At 43.4% G+C, this 17,675-nt stretch overlaps 1 protein-coding gene across 1 annotated transcript in view; it reads right to left on the bottom strand.

Moving 5' to 3' along the window:
* Positions 1–17,675, bottom strand: part of mgat4b (alpha-1,3-mannosyl-glycoprotein 4-beta-N-acetylglucosaminyltransferase B) — a 184,960-nt gene that overhangs the window by 85,124 nt on the left and 82,161 nt on the right. The window contains exons 5-6 of the mRNA XM_033632849.2: positions 5,533–5,579; positions 3,142–3,255 (exon numbers count right to left, since the gene is read on the bottom strand). Coding sequence (XP_033488740.1) covers positions 3,142–3,255; positions 5,533–5,579 — 161 coding nt within the window. The remainder of the gene's footprint in view (positions 1–3,141; positions 3,256–5,532; positions 5,580–17,675) is intronic.

The raw sequence follows: 17,675 nt of genomic DNA, 5'->3' as shown, positions 1-17,675 counted from the left end.
AACACTATAGGCAAATGTACGTTCCAAGTGGCAAAACGTCACCAAAGTTTGTGCGTAACCAAGCGCACTCAGCAAAGTGTGGAAAAATGGGACAGCCCCATTGTTAAAAAAATGTACAGAAGTACTATGAATAGTAGCAACAGCAGTAGTTGTGTTAGTAGCAGAGATAGTAGCAGTAGTAGTAGTAGAAGAGGCAGTAGTAGTAATAGTACAAGAAGTAGTAGTTCTACTAATACCAGTAGTAGCAGTAGTCATAGTTCTACTAGTACTGCAATGCTACTAGTTGTAGTAGTAATAACAGCAGCAGTAGTAGTGCTAGAAGCAGAAGAAGAGGCAGTAGTTCTTTTACTACCAGTAGTAGTACTAATGGTCGAAGATGTTGTAGTTCTACTATTACCAGTAGTAGCAGCTCTACTAGTACTGCAACGCTACTAGTTGTAGTAGTAATAGCAGCAGCAGTAGTAGTGCTAGAAGTAGTAGTAGTAGTCGTAGTGGAAGTAGTGGTTCTACTACTACTACCAGCAGAAGTTGAACAGCAGTAGTAGTGCAGGAAGTAGTACTTCTTCTACTACTACTCCTACCAGGAGTGGTCGAAGAAGAAGTTGTTCTGCTACCACCAGCAGTAAGAGTAGTAGTAACTCTACTAACACTACTATGCTACTGGTTGTAGTAGTTATAATAGCAACAATGGTTGCGTTAAAAGTAGTAGCAGTTGTAGCAGCAGTAGTCGTACTAGAAGTAGTAGTAGTAATACACATGGTAGGGGTAATGGTTGTAGTAATAGTACCACCACTAGCATTAGCGGGAGTAGTTGTAGCAGTGGCAGCAGCAGCAGCAGAAATTGTAGTCGTCATAGAAGTAGCAGTTAAAGCAGTAGTTGTAGTACTTGTAGTAGTTGAAATTTATCTTTGAAATTTCGACTTCCCAGTGCAAACAAACGCATCATAATCCACAATAGCTTCCTCTGTTTTGGACTCTCCGACCCCTCAAAGGTTGACACCATCGAGACAGTCTGCTTTTGGTCAAATTTACCAAAACAAAACTTTATTTCGACGCAAAGTTTCTCCATTTTACATCCTGGTGTGTCCTGGGCTTTACCGTGCTCCATCCCTCCTTGTTACTTTACTCCTTGTCTACATTTCTTTCCTCCTGTCCTCCTCTACTCACCTCCTCTACTCACCTCCTCTTTCTCTCCTGTCTCTTGTGTTACCACGGTAACAGGGCAAAAGGGGTGGAGCATAGATTATTAACTAAAATGATGTCATTTCGATCTGCACACTGACCCTTGAAGGAAGAGAGGGTAAGCGAGTGTGCGTTGTGTGTGTGTGTTTCCTTTAAGGATGACTCTGTCAAGGAGACAAGAAGGCGAAAAGGCCAATTTAAGAGTGTGTGTGTGTGTGTGTGTGTGTGTGTGTCTAGTTAGCTAACTCAGTGTGGTTCAGAGCCTCATGAATTAGCCATGACAGGCTGACAGATGCCTGGGAAGCAGTTTAACACACACACACACACACACACACACACACACCATTACCACCAACTTTCTCTGATGACTGGAGCTGATAAATCACACACACATCCAGGTATACCAGTAAATGCAGTAAATGACTGTGTGTGTGTGTGTGTGTGTGTGTGTGTGTGTGTGTGTGCCCTTTAATTATGATAAACTACCGTTATATGAAGTCAGTTTGTCAGATTAAAGTAAAAGTCAGAGACTCAATAAAATCAGAAACTTTTAAACTCACTCAGACGTTTACATTCAAACAACGTCAGGACAAGACGAGGCTGGACTACTAACTGAGCAACATGAACCAAGATTCCAAGTCCAAGTGGATGTTTGTGCCAAATTTTAAGAAATTCCCTCAAAGTGTCCTTGAGATATCATGTTCACAAGAATGAGACAGATGAGGTCACAGTGTCTTTGACCTTTCAGCACCAAAGACTAATCAGTTCATTGTTCAGTCCAAGTGGACCTTTGTGCCAAATTTTAAGAAATTCCCTCAAGGTGTTCTTGAGATATCATGTTCACAAGAATGAGACAGATGAGGTCATAGTGTCTTTGACCTTTTAGCACCAAAGTCTAATCAGTTCATTGTTTATTTCAAGTAGACGTTTGTGCCAAATATATAGAAACTCCGTCAAGGCGCTCTTTAGATATAGTGTTCACGAGAATGAGACAGATGCAAGGTCACAGTGTCTTTGACCTTTCAGCACCAAAGACTAATCAGTTCATTGTTCAGTCCAAGTGGACCTTTGTGCCAAATTTTTCAGAAATTCCCTCAAAGTGTTCTTGAGATATCATGTTCACAAGAATGAGACAGATGAGGTCACAGTGTCTCTGACCTTTGACCGCAAAATCTAATCAGTTCATTGTTTATTCCAAGTAGACGTTTGTGCCAAATTAATAGAAACTCTGTCAAAGCCTTCTTGAGATACTGCCTTCACGAGAATGAGACAGATGCAAGGTCACAGTGTCTTTGACCTTTCAGCACCAAAGACTAATCAGTTCATTGTTCAGTCCAAGTGGACCTTTGTGCCAAATTTTAAGAAATTCCCTCAAGGTGTTCTTGAGGTATCACATTCACAAGAGTGAGACAGACAAGGTCATAGTGTCTTTGACCTTTGACTGCCAAAATCTAACCACTTCATTGCTGAGTCCAAGTGGACGTTTGTGCCAAATTTTAAGAAATTCCCTCACAGCATTCTTGAGATATGATGTTCACAGGAATGGGACGGAATGACAACCCGAAAACATAATGGCTCCGGCCGCGGCTATCACCAGCGCTGAGGCATAAAAACAAACTCCACATGATGATGTACGAAGTGCCGGCAGCTAAAACTGTTTGTTGTAATAAGTGAATTTTGCTGATCATTATTCAACAGAGCTACGTGTTGCGATCAGACACAAAATCATTTACAGCAGGAGAACAAAAGTAGATGAAATTGGAGTTAATGAGGAATAAATGATTAAAGCTGCTCAGTAACTAAAGTTCTGTAACTTTCCAAACAGCTGCTGAGAGAAAGATTATACTGATGATGACTCACTTCGTAAAACAGACTGAAGAGTGAAAGAGGAGTTTCCTGTACTGAAGCCACACACACACACACACACACACACACACACACTAATGTTCATGAACAGACCTGACTCTCTCCTTCGGGTCTCCAAAGGACTCTCGGAGTCGAGAGAAGTCGGGGTAGAAGTGGACGGACGGGGAGACGACCTCCAACAGACCCGACTGAATCTCTGCTGGAAAACTGAGACACACAGAAGATGTTTGATTATTAATTTATTATATATATATTATATCATATACATGACACGATGTCTTTACCTGTCATGACAATAAAGCTAATTGAAACTAAGAGAATCAGACGACAGCGTGCAACAACATAAACGTCACTGTAATCACAACTCTCAGGGTGAGAAAGGAAAACACATCTGACTTATAAAACAGAGACAGACATGTAGGAAAAAAGCTGTATTTAGAAAAGAATAGAAGGCTGACAAAGAAAGAAGGAGAGAGGAAAGAGTAGGAAATGGAAAGAGGGAGGAACAGCACGAGAGAGGCAGTAGGAAAAAGGAAGGATGAAGGGACTATCTGGAGGAGGCCGGGAAGATAGGGAGGATGAGAGAGAAGGGAAGGAAGATACAGGGAAGGAAAAGAGGGGGTAGAGAAGATGTGGGTGACAGGGTGAAATGAGAAGGAAGGGAAGAAAAGAGGGAGGTATGGGAGAAATGGAAAGAAGGAGATAAAGAAGTAAAGAAAGATGTAGAGAAGAAGAGGGCAAAAAGAAGTAGTAAGGATTGAGGAAGGAAAAAAGGGAGGGTAACAAATGAAGGATGAAGGAAAGGAAAAAGGAGACAAGAAGAGAAAGAGGTTAAAAGAAAAGAAGGGAAGGAAGAAGCGGGGCAAAGAAGGATAACATCAGAAAAGACGTTGACAAGAAACACCAGATAGAGTAGAGACAGACAGATGTATGAGGTGTGAATGAAATGAGAATGAAGAGAAAAAAGGAGATAAAGAAGGAGAGACTAGGTGAGGAAGGACGAAAGGGAAGGGACAGAAGAAAGAGGGTAGGAAAAACAAGGAGGACAAAGTAAAGAAAGAAGGATGAACACAAGGAAGGAAGAGGGAGGTAGGAAAGAGATGAAAGGAAGAACAGGAGGAGGTAGGAAAGAAAGGAAGGATGAAGCAGGACAAAGGAAAGGAAAATATGATTTAGAGAAGAAGAGGAGAGGATTTACAAGAAAAGGAGGAGGAGAAAGGGAAGGGAAGGAAAAACAAAGAGGAAAAGGGAACAGAAGGAAAGAGAGAGGAACAGACAGAAAGAAAAGATCGGGAAAATGAAGGATGACGTGAAGAACAGGAGGAAGTCGGACAAATGAGAAGGAAGTCAAAAGAATGATAACAACACAGGAAAAGAAGAACGATAAAGGAAAAGAAAAGACAGAAGACGTGAATTAAACAACAATTAAGGAAAGGGAAGAGAAAAAAGAGATAAAGAAGGAGAGAAAGGATGAGAACAAATTGTCAAGGAAACAAGGAAAAAAGGATGAGAAAGAAGGGTCAGGAAGGAAGAAAGAGGGTCGGAAAAGAGAGATGGATAAACACAAGTACAAAGACGTAGGTAGGAAAGAAGGATGAAAAAAGAGCAGAAGGAGATAGGAAGGAAGAGAAGGATAAAACACAATTTAGGAAAGGAAAAGAGGATGTAGAGAAGGAAAGATGAAGGAAGTATGAATGGAAATTGGACTGAAGGGAAGAAAAGAGAAAACAGAGATAAAGAGGGAAAGAACGTGAGAGGAAGGGAACAAGGATGAGAGGAAGGAAGGAAGAAAGAGGGTAGGAACGCAAGGATGATAAGCAAGGAAAGGAAAAGAAACAGGGAATGAAGAGGGAGGTAAAGAAGAGAAGAACAGCAGGAGGTAGGAGAGAAAAGAAGGATAAAGGAGAGTAAAACAGGAAGTAGAGAAGGAAAGATGGAGGTGAGAGGAGGGAATGTGAGCTAAATGGGAATGAAGGAGATGAAGGGGAATAAGGAGATTAAGTGGGGGAAGAAAGGGAAGGGAAACAAGGATGAGAGAGGGAAATAAAGCGGTAGAGAAGAAGAGAATGCAGTAGAGAAGGGATTAAGGATGTAGAGAAGGAAAGATGGAGAAAGGAAAGGAAGAAGGGGTGGAGAAGGAAAAATGAAACTTGATCTTTGAGTGTTTGTACAACAAAAGGTTCCTGCTGCTGACACAGTTCATCCTGTGTGTGTGTGTGTGTGTGTGTGTGTGTGTGTGTGTGATAAATTAGTCATGATTTAACATGCTGCACTTTGACTGCATGCCGTGAACAATGACACACACACACACACACACACACAGCTGTTCACGCAGCGGCGATCAAAGGCTGCCGTGTACGAGCCGACAACAAACGCAACACACACATACACCCACACACACACACACACACAGAGGGGACCGGAAGAATCCCCTCTCGGGTCTGTTGCCGTAGAAATGGCATCCCATCATGCAGGTGGACTTACAGGCGCTTCAGGTTGTCTGCTACACTGCTGGCATACTGCTGGTCAGCCTGAAGACACAAAAACACACACAGGGGAGACTAGTTTAGAGCCGTTATATTTACCATACACATACACACGCATGCACGCATGCACACACACATACATTCAGGTGTCAGTGTGACATCAGCAGAGGGAACAGGAGGTGATGGCGCTGCAGTCGACACACTCTGCTTTTTGATCCGTTCAAATAAGATTGAAAACTCTTCAAGAGCAGAACCAGTGAATGACTTCAGGTCAGCTGACGCGTGCTGACGCTGCGTTCAAGGACAGTGGTATATTTCATCGAGCTGACGAGTGTCAGTCTTCTGCCCTCAACAGACCAATGAGAGAGCAGCTTACTGTTGAGTCCAATGCAGCACGGAGGAAAAGCCCGCACTCAGACCAAAACTAACCCTGAGCCCTGAATTACAACTGTAACATGACTGATGCACACAGATGAATGCATGAACACAGATGAATGCATGAACACAGATGAATGCATGAACGCTCATCCCTCATCAACTGCTGGAAATCATGACACCAAAAGAACTTTATTGACGAGCCGTCACTGCATTTCTAGCAGAGATCTTGCCTCCAAAGTTGGGTGTCTTTTACTGAGCTGCCGTCCCAGCTGGGATTGTGCCACCAAAACTGGGTATTTAAGCTAAAACACGCTCTTTTCTGAACCATAATAAATTTTGTAGATTTTGTTCCTAAATATAACCACACGTTAACCACAGTGTTGTTGAAAAGTAAAGAAATGTAAAGTTTTGCTAGCGGCTGTTAAAGCAACTCTTACCTTTCTTGCATTTCACACAGCACTAAGAAAAAAATTGAACATCCACAACTCCCACCTCCCTCCAAAGTCCCATCCCCCCTCCTCAATTACGTCCTCATTACGTCTATGATAGACGTAGGCGTTGGCAAGGTAACATCAGATACATGGAAGTGAGTTTTAAAACTCAACCGGAGTCAATGATGACTGATGAGTTTTAGAATAAGGTTACAGTGCTAACATTAGATAGAAGCGTTAACGTTACTAGTAAGTGAAAACGCACAAGGAAGATAACGTTAATGTTTCAGAGGCTACGCTACAGTAGGCTAACGTTAGCCATTAGCAACTGGATGCTGTGTTGTCATATATAACGTTATATGTTATATCAGAAGCAAACTAAACATAGCGTTACCTGTCCTGCACAGTCAAACGCAACCCCGGAGTTTTGAAAACATACTAGTCGCTGTAGCATGGGTGTTGTTTTTTTGCCAAGCCATCACCGCATTTCAAGCAGGAATTGTGCCACCAAAACAGCGTGCTTTTTACTGAGCCGTTACTGCATGCAGAAGGGACTGTGGCACCAAAAGTGGTGTTTTTGACCTGCGTTTCCAGCAGGGATTGTGTACCAACACTAGGTATTTTAAGCCAGAACATGGTATTTTCCTAACTACGTATAACCAAGTGATGTTGTTCCTAAATATAACCACACATTAACCAAGGTGTTGTTCAAAGTAAAGAAATGTAAAGTTTTGCCATCTCTGATGACGGCATTCTGAACATACTAGTTGGCGTAGTACGGGTGTTGTTTATTTGTCAAGCCATCACTGCGTTTTAGGGCTGACCTTCGAATCCATTTATGGACATTCGAAGCTTCGGAGCTCAGAACGAATTTAATTCGAAGCATTCAACGACGACGAAAAACACAAACGAATAAACACTAATGGTCGGTGATAAGTAGTGTTTAACTTTTGATTGAACACTAAATTAAAACCCTCGGCGCATACTGCAGCACAATCAAACAGATGCGCAACTCAGAGCATCAGAAGTGTCTCTGACACCAGACTCAGAGCGGACCAGTGGAACTGGAAAATGCATATTTTACATTAATAAAATCTATTTTATCATTATTTTGAGTCACATTGTTGAAAGAATTTAGTCGTCTGTGTTCAAGCAGGATGATAGCAGGTCTCCATTGTGCATCGGGCTTTCTATTTCCTTGTCGGAGATTTTTCTTTTTTAATTACTACTTAGTTTTTCAAGTGATTTCCCAAATTTGTTGTTGAGTTGTGATATGTCAATTGCTTTTGGCAAATCTGGCACTCTGCTTTCTGGGGGTTGTCGGGGCATATTTTAAAGTGCAACCACACATCTGATGACCTCTTGGACATGTCTGCCAGCTCTGAGCGCACTCGTTGTCAGTATCGGACTGGTGGCGGTTAGTGTTGCGTTTAAGGCCTCCCCCCAAAAAACGGGAAAAAAAGCGCCAAAGCTTCGAATTTTTTTTTCACAATCGAATCCCATGCCATCGAACGAAGCTTCGAAGCTTCGAATTTTTGGGTCAGCCCTACTGCATTTCCACTGAAAGTGCGTCATTTTTACTGAGCCATTACTGCATGCAGGAGGCGTTGTACCATCAATAGTGGGTATATTTTGCGGGAACATCGCTGCCTTTCCAGCTGGCACCGTGCCACCATGACCAAGCCATTACTGCGTTTCCAGGAAGGATCATGCCACCAAAAGCTTTTTCTCTTTTTTTAACCAAGCCATGATTCTGTTTCCAGCGGGGATTGTGCCACCAAAAGCAGGTGTTTTTTAATGAGTCATAGCTACCATTCCAGCAGGGACTGTGTCCCAAAACTGGGTATTTTAAGCCAAAACATGCTCTATTCCCATCCATAACCAAGTGATTTTGTTTCCTAAATGTAACCACGTGTTAACAACAGTGTTGTTGAAAAGTAAATAAATGTTAAGTTTTGTGAACAGCTGTTAAATCTCTGATGACGGTATTGTGAACATACTCGTCGCTGTAGCAGGAGCCTTTAACCTGTAAGGCTGATAATCACTACTAACATAAATGGATGGTAATCTACCTGCAAACAGCCTCTCTGACTGAAATATACAAAATGTCAAATACACTCGGTTTCCAGTTTATTAGGTACACCAAACTAGAGCTACTGCAGTCTAATAAAACAGCCCTGCAGTAAATCGTCCTTGTTAAAACTTTTTAGAGACGAGTTAAAACTTTATGGTCCTTTTGGAGGATGTAGTTCGTAATAAATTCTGTTACACTGACAGGTGTTCCTAATATTTTGTCCACCCTGCCTCCCAGCCCAGACGTGGTTCCTCTGCAACAGACGGCGGATTCAATAAGACGCATGTTTTCTGTTTCGCATTCAACGCCAAACTTATGGCGTTCATTACCCACAGTGTTGTTGAAGCCATAACACACACACACACACACACACACACACACACACACACACGGGAGACTGAGATCATCTGAATATTTTTGTTCCCTCTCGAACATCAACAACAACTTGAGCAATAGATGACATCAGAGTTCAGCCTCCCTCTCAGCCAATCACATCCCAGATGGAGTTCCCTTCTGGGATCCAATCATCTGGCACCGCGGGTCGCTGTGAGGTCACACATGTTTCCACCAGCCGAGCGGAGTCGAGCTCTGCAGAGAGTAGTGTGTGGTTTGTTTTGGCGTCCTGGAGGTGCCAGCTGGGTGGAGCTTACCGCAGAGCTCAGTGTTAATGAGGAGCAGACGCAGTGTAGAGCTGCTCCCTGATGATGCTTCTCCATGGTTTTTTTTTTTTTTACTGTCACTATTTACCGGGAGCTTTTCTCTCTCTGAGTCTCGGAGGTTTCTGATGTCAACGCTGACAGTTCCTGTTTATTTCTGACCATTTTAACACAGAGATTTCTTTTCTCTGAAACAGCCCAAAACAAGGCTGAGACATTTTCCTGGTCGTGGATCAGTTTTGCACAGTGAGGTGGTTGTTTGGGTGACGAGCTGCAGGAGTTTGTTTCAGTTTGGTGGAAAGTTAAAGCTCCAGCTAACAGACTCAAGGAGGTTTCCATCAGATGCACATGAGCAAGCCAACTGAGAGAGAGCCGTTTGGTTTGAGGCGAAGGATGGGACTCATTTACAATGAATCATTTGTGTTTGTCTGTGTGGTTCATTTGGACCTGTCGGCAGTGGTGAAATGAAACTCAGTACATTCACTCAAGCACTGTACACAAGCACAAAGTCCAGGTACTTGTACTTTACTTGAGTCTTCTATATTCTGTAACTTTATAAGTTTACTCCACATCTCTGAGGTTAATATTGTACTTATACTCCACTACATTCATCTGACAGCTTTAAGCCTAGTTCACATTACACGATTTTCACCACGATTTTGACGTCGCAGAGGATCTTGAGAGCCACCTTGTTTCCATAGCCCTGGTTGCTTGTTTCTCTCCCAAGATCTGGCAACACTGACAAGCCGGCAAGCAACAACAACACGGGGAGCGCGTTGTGTTTGGACCCAGGATAATAAAGAATATCCATGCCTTTGCGATGTGTCGTCTCCAAGTTTGGTGACGCCACCGCGTTATCTGGGGCTCTGTCAGCGAGGGCTCGGTGGAGAAATCTTGTGGTGTGCACACACAGGTTGTAACGCAGTTGGCGAGTTGCCGCTGACAGAAACCCACGTCGCCAGGTATGAACAGAAGGATTACGATAGTCTCTGTGACGCAAAATCAGGGTGAAAATCGTGTAACGTGAACTAGGCTTTAGTTTGTTTTCAGATCACAGGTTTTCATCCCCCTCCTGTCCAGTGAAATCATGTCTCAGCTCAACCCAAATGTATTTAGAAAGCACTTTTAAAAACAACGCACATTGACCAAAGTGATGTACAAAGGGAATTAGTCGCTAAAAACACACACACGAGAGGCAGCACAACTGTCAGGTACACAGCTACACATGCACAGGTCAAAGAAAGCCTCGTCACGGGGACTCAAACCCTGATGAAAAGAAGAAGGTTTGGAGTCTGGACTTAAAAGAGTCAGCAGAGGGGGCAGATCTGATTGGGAGGGGGATGCTGTGCAAAGGCACGATCACCCCTGAGCTTGACGTAGGTGAGAGGAGGGGGGGTGAATGAAATGAGAAGAAGGGGAAGAAAAGACGGATGTATGGGAGGAATGGAAAGAAGGAGATAAAGAAGGACAGAAAGATGTTGAGAGGGAAAGGAACTGGCAGGGTACCAAAAGTAGGATGCATGAAATGAAAAGAGATGGTGGAGAAGAAGAGGAAAGGTAAAAAGACAAGGAGGGAAGGAAGAAAACAAGGAGGGACAGACAGAATGAAGAGGTGAAGAAAAAGAGAAGAGAAGGAAAGATGAAGTTGACAGGAGGAGGGGTGTGAATGAAATGATGACAATGAAGGGAAGAAAAGAAGGAAGTGTGGGAGAAATGGAAAGAAGGAGATAAACAAGGAAGAAAGGTAGAGAAGAAGAAATGAAAAAGAAGCAGAGAGGGAAAGGAAAATATTGAGGAAGGAAAAAAGGGGGGGTAACAAATGAAGGATAAAGGAAAGGAAAAAGGTGGTGGAAAAGAAGAGGAAGAGGTTACAAGAAAAGAAGAGAAGAAAGAAAGAAGGGAGGAACAGAAGGAATGAAGAAATGAAGAAAAAGAGGGATGAGGAGAAAGAAATAAAGAAAAAGAAGCAGGATAAAGGAAAGGAAAAGAGAAGAAGAGGAGGGGGTTATGAGGAAAGGAGAAGGAGATACGGGAAGGAAGAGAAAAACAAAGAGGAGAAAGGAAGGAAATGAAATGAAGGATGACGTGACGTACAAGAGGAAGTCGGACAGAAAAGTAGGATGAAAGAGAAGGAAAGGAGGAAGCAGGGGAAACGAAGGATAACAACATCAGAAAAGAAGAAGTAGAGAAGAAAAGCAGGATTAAGTAGAGGATGAAGAGAAGGAAAGGTTTAGGAGGTGTGAATGAAATGACAATGAAGGGAAAACAGGAGATAAAGAAGGAAGCAAAATGAGAAATAAGGAAAGGGAAACAAGCATGGGACAGCCAGGAGCCCCAGGTCAGCTGACCTGAGGGACCTGAGTATAGAATAAGGGGTTAGGAGGTCTGCTGTGGAGGACAGGGTCAGACCATCAAACCGGAGAACCTTAAAATCAATTCTGAACTTTACAGCCAGTGGAGAGGAGGCCAAGACAGGTGTGATATGGTCTCTCTTCCAGGCACCTGTGAGGAGTCTGGCAGCACCACTCTGAACCAGTTGGAGGCGTGACAGAGAGGACAAACTCATACCGGTGTACAGAGAGCTAGAGCAGCCCAAACGGGAGGAGATGAGAGCGTCTTCAGGCCTTTGAGGGAGAGAGACAGCTTGATTTTGGATATGGTGCAGTGTTGGAAAAAGTTGCGTTTATTTGCTTACGGAGGAGTCAAATACCACGCCAAGATTTTTGACATGGGGTTTAACATCGTTGGAGAAGCTGGTCAGAAATTTTTATGTTACTATTTCTGTTGTTTCTGTAGCCCTTTCTAGATAGGAACTGTGCAAATTTGCAGGAAAGCCCAATCAGTCTTTTTTCAGCATTGGCAGTATAAAAACAAAATCGGGGAGTGCAGCAAAATGCCGCCTACCTACTTTTGTTTATACAGAATGTGCCTTTTTCGGGGCAATGGGGGGCGTGAGCAAGTAACAAAACGTGTAGCTCAGCGTGTGACGTAAACAGTGACGTGGGACGGAAGCCGCGGCTGGTCAGTCCTTCGGCGATTCTCTCGTAAGTCGGCCCGTTCTTCACCGTCCCTGTCATCTGATGGTTAATGGCCTCTTCGTTTGCGAGGATAATTCCTGCTATGAGCTGTTTCCTGTTTATCCACCGCCAGTGGGTCGCATGTGCAGCGCCATCGACAGCTCCTCCCACAAATCTTCAACAGCCCCTCCCATTGCAGAAGGCCGCCTCGGTCTGTTTAAACCAAAAGGGTTCCACCAATATGTCTACCCTACGAGGCGGAAAATTGGGCACTTCGGATCAACTCGCCAATCCGGCTCTGTGTGTCTAAATGCTCGCAGCTTGCCGGCAAAACGGCCCAACATTCGTGGAAAATCTGGCAGTGTAAAAGGGGCTTTAGTTGCTTGCTGATTTGTTTAATTTCCTTATTCTTCCGCCACCATAATAAACAAGGAACATGGGCACCAATCAGGGCACTCTGACAGATCTCTCTGGAATGGGCAGCGGAGGGAGAGAAGGCTCGGTCAACTTGCTCCTCCTCTAAATCATTACCACACGCAATCCCTTAAAACCGGCACCCTCCACATGGTCTGGAGGCAGTTTTTCTTTTAAGGGATCCACAAGGTGCCAGCTCCCTCCTATAAGGATCTAGGGGCGACCCAAAGCTGGACACATCAGTCAAAATAAAGAAACACAATCAACCTTAAGTCCAAGTTGGAAAGCCTCGCAGCAACTCTTCAGTATGCCGTTTTCCTCCTCGGTGTAAAAGGATGTTACATCTGTGGGATTCCCATGATTACTGACTGTATCTGTTGTAAAAACATGTGAGAAATAAACCTTTTCTTTCCTGAATCAAACTAACAGACGTGTGAAAGACCTTCAGTTCAGTATTCCGCATTTGCTTTGTCAGTTTTTGTTTGATGCAACATGGTGGTGTGAGGAAGTGTTTAAGAAAATATAGTTTTACTGCACCCATCAGCAGTAATACATTTTTTATAGCGATTAGTCGGAGTCTGTTGCTTCTTCACAGGACATTTTTCACACTTGGTCTGATTAGAGAGATTATTCCAGACATTAGCTCTGAGAGTCTGGTGCGTCTGGTGAAGCTGCTGTTACAGTTAGGACGAAAAAAACGGAGCATAAATTTGAGCTGAACCAGAGACGTTTTTCTGGCTCTACAGTCCAGCAGCGTGTTCGTATCACACTCGGTTTCATTTCCTTTACACCCTCATTTTCAGCTCCCCTCCTTGTTCTGCTGCTCAGCGAGTTTGTTTTCATTTGTGTCTCCATTTGTCATTTTGATATCTTCCTCTTTTTTTTCTTGCTCCTGCCGGCTGATATACTTAAAATCCCCTTCAGGTTTTTTGTTTTTATCTCACAGACACCGTTTTCAATTTCCTCCCTCCTTTTGCATTTCCTCGTTGATGGATTCAGACTGAACTCGAATTTAAAAAGAGCTCAGCTCGTGTCGGATGTTCACGTTTCAGATCTTTGCGGACTGAAGAATGAACTCACACGGCGTCTCGGCAGGGTTTGTTTCTGCAGACAAACAACGAGCAGCAAAAGCACTTAAAGCTTTTAAAGTGGAGAGATATGTACCATGAATTTTACATGACTGAAGCGTGTCGCGCTGAGAGAGCAGAGGAAGAACATGTGACGTAACTCAGCAGGGCAACACAAATCCAACCGGAGCCCCCTGCAGATCCAAAACACACTGTTTATTTCACATGAACAGGTCTGTGATCAGAGCTACCTCAACATCTTCAGGGTTTTGTCTCTGCTCTGCTGGAAAATACATAAAACTTTATTTAAAAGGACACCAACTGACAGCAGGTGATCTGCAGGTGAAGCAGAACAAAGTTTGACAAACTGCAACTGTGACAGAGTCTGAAGTCAAGAGAGGGTCGCCTGCTTCCAGACAAGGCTTCAGCCAGGACTTTATAGAAATACTGAAATCACGAGTCCTAATTCCCGAGCATCACTCAGTCAAACTTTAAAATTGTAGCTTCTTTCATACAGACTAGGGCACGACACGTGACTGATATGATGATAATGAGAAACAAGAGCCCAAACAAGTCACATTTTAGTTTGTTGCATTTTTAAAGCCCATTGGTGTAATTGTTTTCGTTCTTCCAGTTTAGCGCTAGCTGTGCTGTTAGACGTTTTAAACCAGCGGTTGTTCAGTAAAAATGAGTGTTGGACGAAGGTAAATTAAAGTCCTCATGACGTTTTCAATATAATCTTGTAAAATATAGCTTTTGGTCGGAAACTGCCAGCGGGAGGCTCAACTAGCGCACCAAATGTGTTCAGACTGCCACTGGCTATGAGGAACCAAGAGCAAAATCTCTCAACACAACTACTGATGGGATTTAACAGGTTTAACTGTCCACAGATTGAGTTTACCATGCGATTGTAGGCGCTAATTTTCCATATCATGTATGAAATCGTGATTTATTCCTCATGGAAAGTCCAGGTTTCAAGGAGAAGTGATTTACATTACCCTTAATGATATATAAATTAAGATGAGCATCAAACTAAGTTAGTCTACATACAGACAGCTGTCACTTGAGCTTATTAGTAACAATTAACTATCAGCTGAACTGCCGTGCTGTCCTTGTGTCAGACATAACATTAGTGTCAGTGGATGAGAGACTGTGGACGGAGCAAACTGAATATCCTGTCTACATGTCTACATGTTCATGCTGCTGAACACGTTTTGATAAAGTATTGGCTTCTTACTCGCTCAGGGTTAATGTCACTTACAGTAATTAGTGTAGCTGCCATCAACTCGAGTCATTTTCGAGTTGTCTTCACTTTGTTTCCACCAGGGCCACTCGGCTGTTCGCTGGTTACCGTGTCACATCGGTGTGTGTAGATGTGTGTAGAGGAGATCAGCGCCGGCACAAAAGAACCGATACCATTAGCGCTTAGCAATACTACGGTCTTTAATAATTTAGCTCCAGGGCCAATTTAGTACCGGGTTTCAGTACCCATCCTTAATCAAACCACAAACAAAGTGAAGCTTGTAGAAATGAAAAAAAAGTTTTCAGCGGCTGCCCGTACCAGGAAGTGCAGAACGCTGCAAATGTGTGTTCCACCGATCAGTGTTCTACGGCAAACAGCCCCGCCCCTCAAGAATTCCGGGTAATCTGAAAAGTCCTACCCCCCTACTAGGTATTTTTTCCAGGGTAAATTTGGGGGTGAGGGAAAGTTTTTTACCCGGGTAATTTCGGTGGAAACGCGCAGAGGTTTTTCAAAATTCCGGGTAATTGATAAAAGTTCCTGCGGTGGAAGGCGCTATTGCTAGCTGCAAAGAACAAGAAACCTTTTGCAGATGGAGATGTACTGAAAGGTGCAATGATGGAAATTGCAAACACTGTGCTCCAAGGCGAGAAGAATGGTCCCGAAGCAATCTCCGCTCTCTCAGTCGTCCAATTTAGGGCAAGTACGATCGTCAGAAGAGTGTCAGCTATGTCCGGGAACTTGATGGAGCAGCTGGACTGAGATCTGAGTACGTGCAGGTGGTTTAGCATCCAGTGCGATGAGTCAGTGGACAGCAGCAGCACAGTGCAGCTGATGGTTGAGGACACTGAGTGGATACTTGACCTTGCATTTCTGACGGACATCACTGGGAAACTGAATCATTTGAACTGTGAACTGCAAGGCAAAGGTAAGACTGCCTCTGACATCATCAGTGCTGTCAACGCATTTAAAGCCAAGATGAACATCTTCTCCGTGCGTTTACAGAGTAGGAAAATGCTGCACTTTCCTTCTGTTCGGTCAGTGCTGAATGACTGGCTGAATGAGCTTTTGACAGAGCTGCAGAAAAGTACTCTCAACTCATGAAGAGACTTGGGCAAGAGTCTGAGGACAGGTTTTGTGACTTTGATCAGCTGGAGCCATGTGTGTCATTCATTTCCAATCCTTTCATGCATTGCTAAGCAACTAAGTGCAACATTGAACAAGGATGCTGGAGAGGTAGAGATGGAAAATCTCTACATTGCACAGTAACATTCACCTCAAAGCTCACCAAGGTGCACCAAATTTTTGGTGTCTTGTGGACCCAGAAAAGTACAAAGCTGCTTGTCTGTTTGGTTCAACCTCTCTGTGTGAATCAGCCTTTTCTGCCATGAACTTTATTAAATACATGTGTTTCCTAGGATGGTAAATTATTATTGATTAATGATTGTGAGGAATCAGGACAGTCTCATCATATGTAGCATATTAAATGAATAATCTTTATTCTGAACAGTAAGATTATATCAAACAAGTAGCCTCCATATTCTTCCGAACCCTTGAGGTAGCACTCAGTTTAAAAAAGGTTGGTTACCCCTGACCGAGCTGGAGCCACCTCACTAGCAGCGGCCAAACCTGCTTTCACATTAGTTACAGGGCCTGTCTGTACAGCATCACTTTCATCATCGTCATAATCATCATCTGTATCAACACTCACGCTTAACATTTGGCCGATGGTGAAAGTAATTACAGAAACACCATCAACATGCTTTTATAAAGTTATGCTGACCGTTCCTTAGCGTCCCCATGTTTGGTCCCCCCTCTGTTGGGGTACCTAGCACACAGATCTGGTACTAAAAGGTGGAGCTGTGAACACTGCAGTCTGATTGGTCAGTAGAGGACGGTCACTCTGCTCAGGGCTGAGTTGTGTCTGGTTTTGAGGCTCATGTAACCACTGTTCATACTGTGGAGAGTTTTATTAGTAAACTGTAACTATAAAATCAAAGGATGTTTTGCTGCCTCTCACAGCAGCTGGAGTCTGAGAAAAAATAACTTCATTCACTGGGCCGACTGCCGGCAACTTTTAAGGTGGAACGTTAACTTGTAATGTTACTCAATGCATAAGTTGATGACATGAATCCATCAGCACACCTTAAATTTCACTGTGACAACTTCAGTGGATCTTTGAGTGTTTAAAAAGATATATTAACAATGACAGGATTATGCAAACTGCATATATTATAATCCTCACTTGGAGAAAAAGAAGCGTTGCAGAGCGTCTTTCCTGTGGGCTACAGCAACACTAAACTCCTGAGCTTGCCTGAGAAGGACTAAATGCACAAACCCTCTATTTTTAAATATCCCACGGAGAGAGACTCTCACTGCAGCCTGTTCTATTTTGTTGTGAAAATGTGGGCGTGCAGCCTCGTTCTGTGGACGATAAACCAGGTGCAGACTTCCATCTGTGTCACCGCTGATGAGGAAATACAGCGAGTGCTGGACGGAGCAGTGAGTGACAACAACCCCGCCCACATTTAAGAGGACTGTCTGAACACACCAAGGGTCTAGGTACCATGTCTGAAGGCTTACTGCTGGTTCCAAAGGTGCTGGACTGAAAGAGTTTGGTGGAAACAGGGCTTAAGGTGAACAGTCCCCAAAAATTGCACTCGTTCCTTCTGTTTGTTTGATAAAAACTACAGTAACCAGCTGTTTTGGGAAATTACTGAGTCTGTTCTAAACTATGTATTTGTGAGGTGTTTCTGAAGTATTCAGCTGAGAGCAACAGACAGGAAGCACATGAGATTAGACGACAACAGAAAACAGTGAGATGGAAATAAAAATAAAGGTTCAGAGGTTAAAATAACAACAAC

This window comes from Epinephelus lanceolatus, chromosome 7 (assembly GCF_041903045.1).
Source record: "Epinephelus lanceolatus isolate andai-2023 chromosome 7, ASM4190304v1, whole genome shotgun sequence".
In the NCBI taxonomy this organism is placed as follows: domain Eukaryota; kingdom Metazoa; phylum Chordata; class Actinopteri; order Perciformes; family Serranidae; genus Epinephelus; species Epinephelus lanceolatus.
Note: the sequence above shows the minus strand (reverse complement) of the source record. Positions and strands in the feature narration are given on the sequence as shown.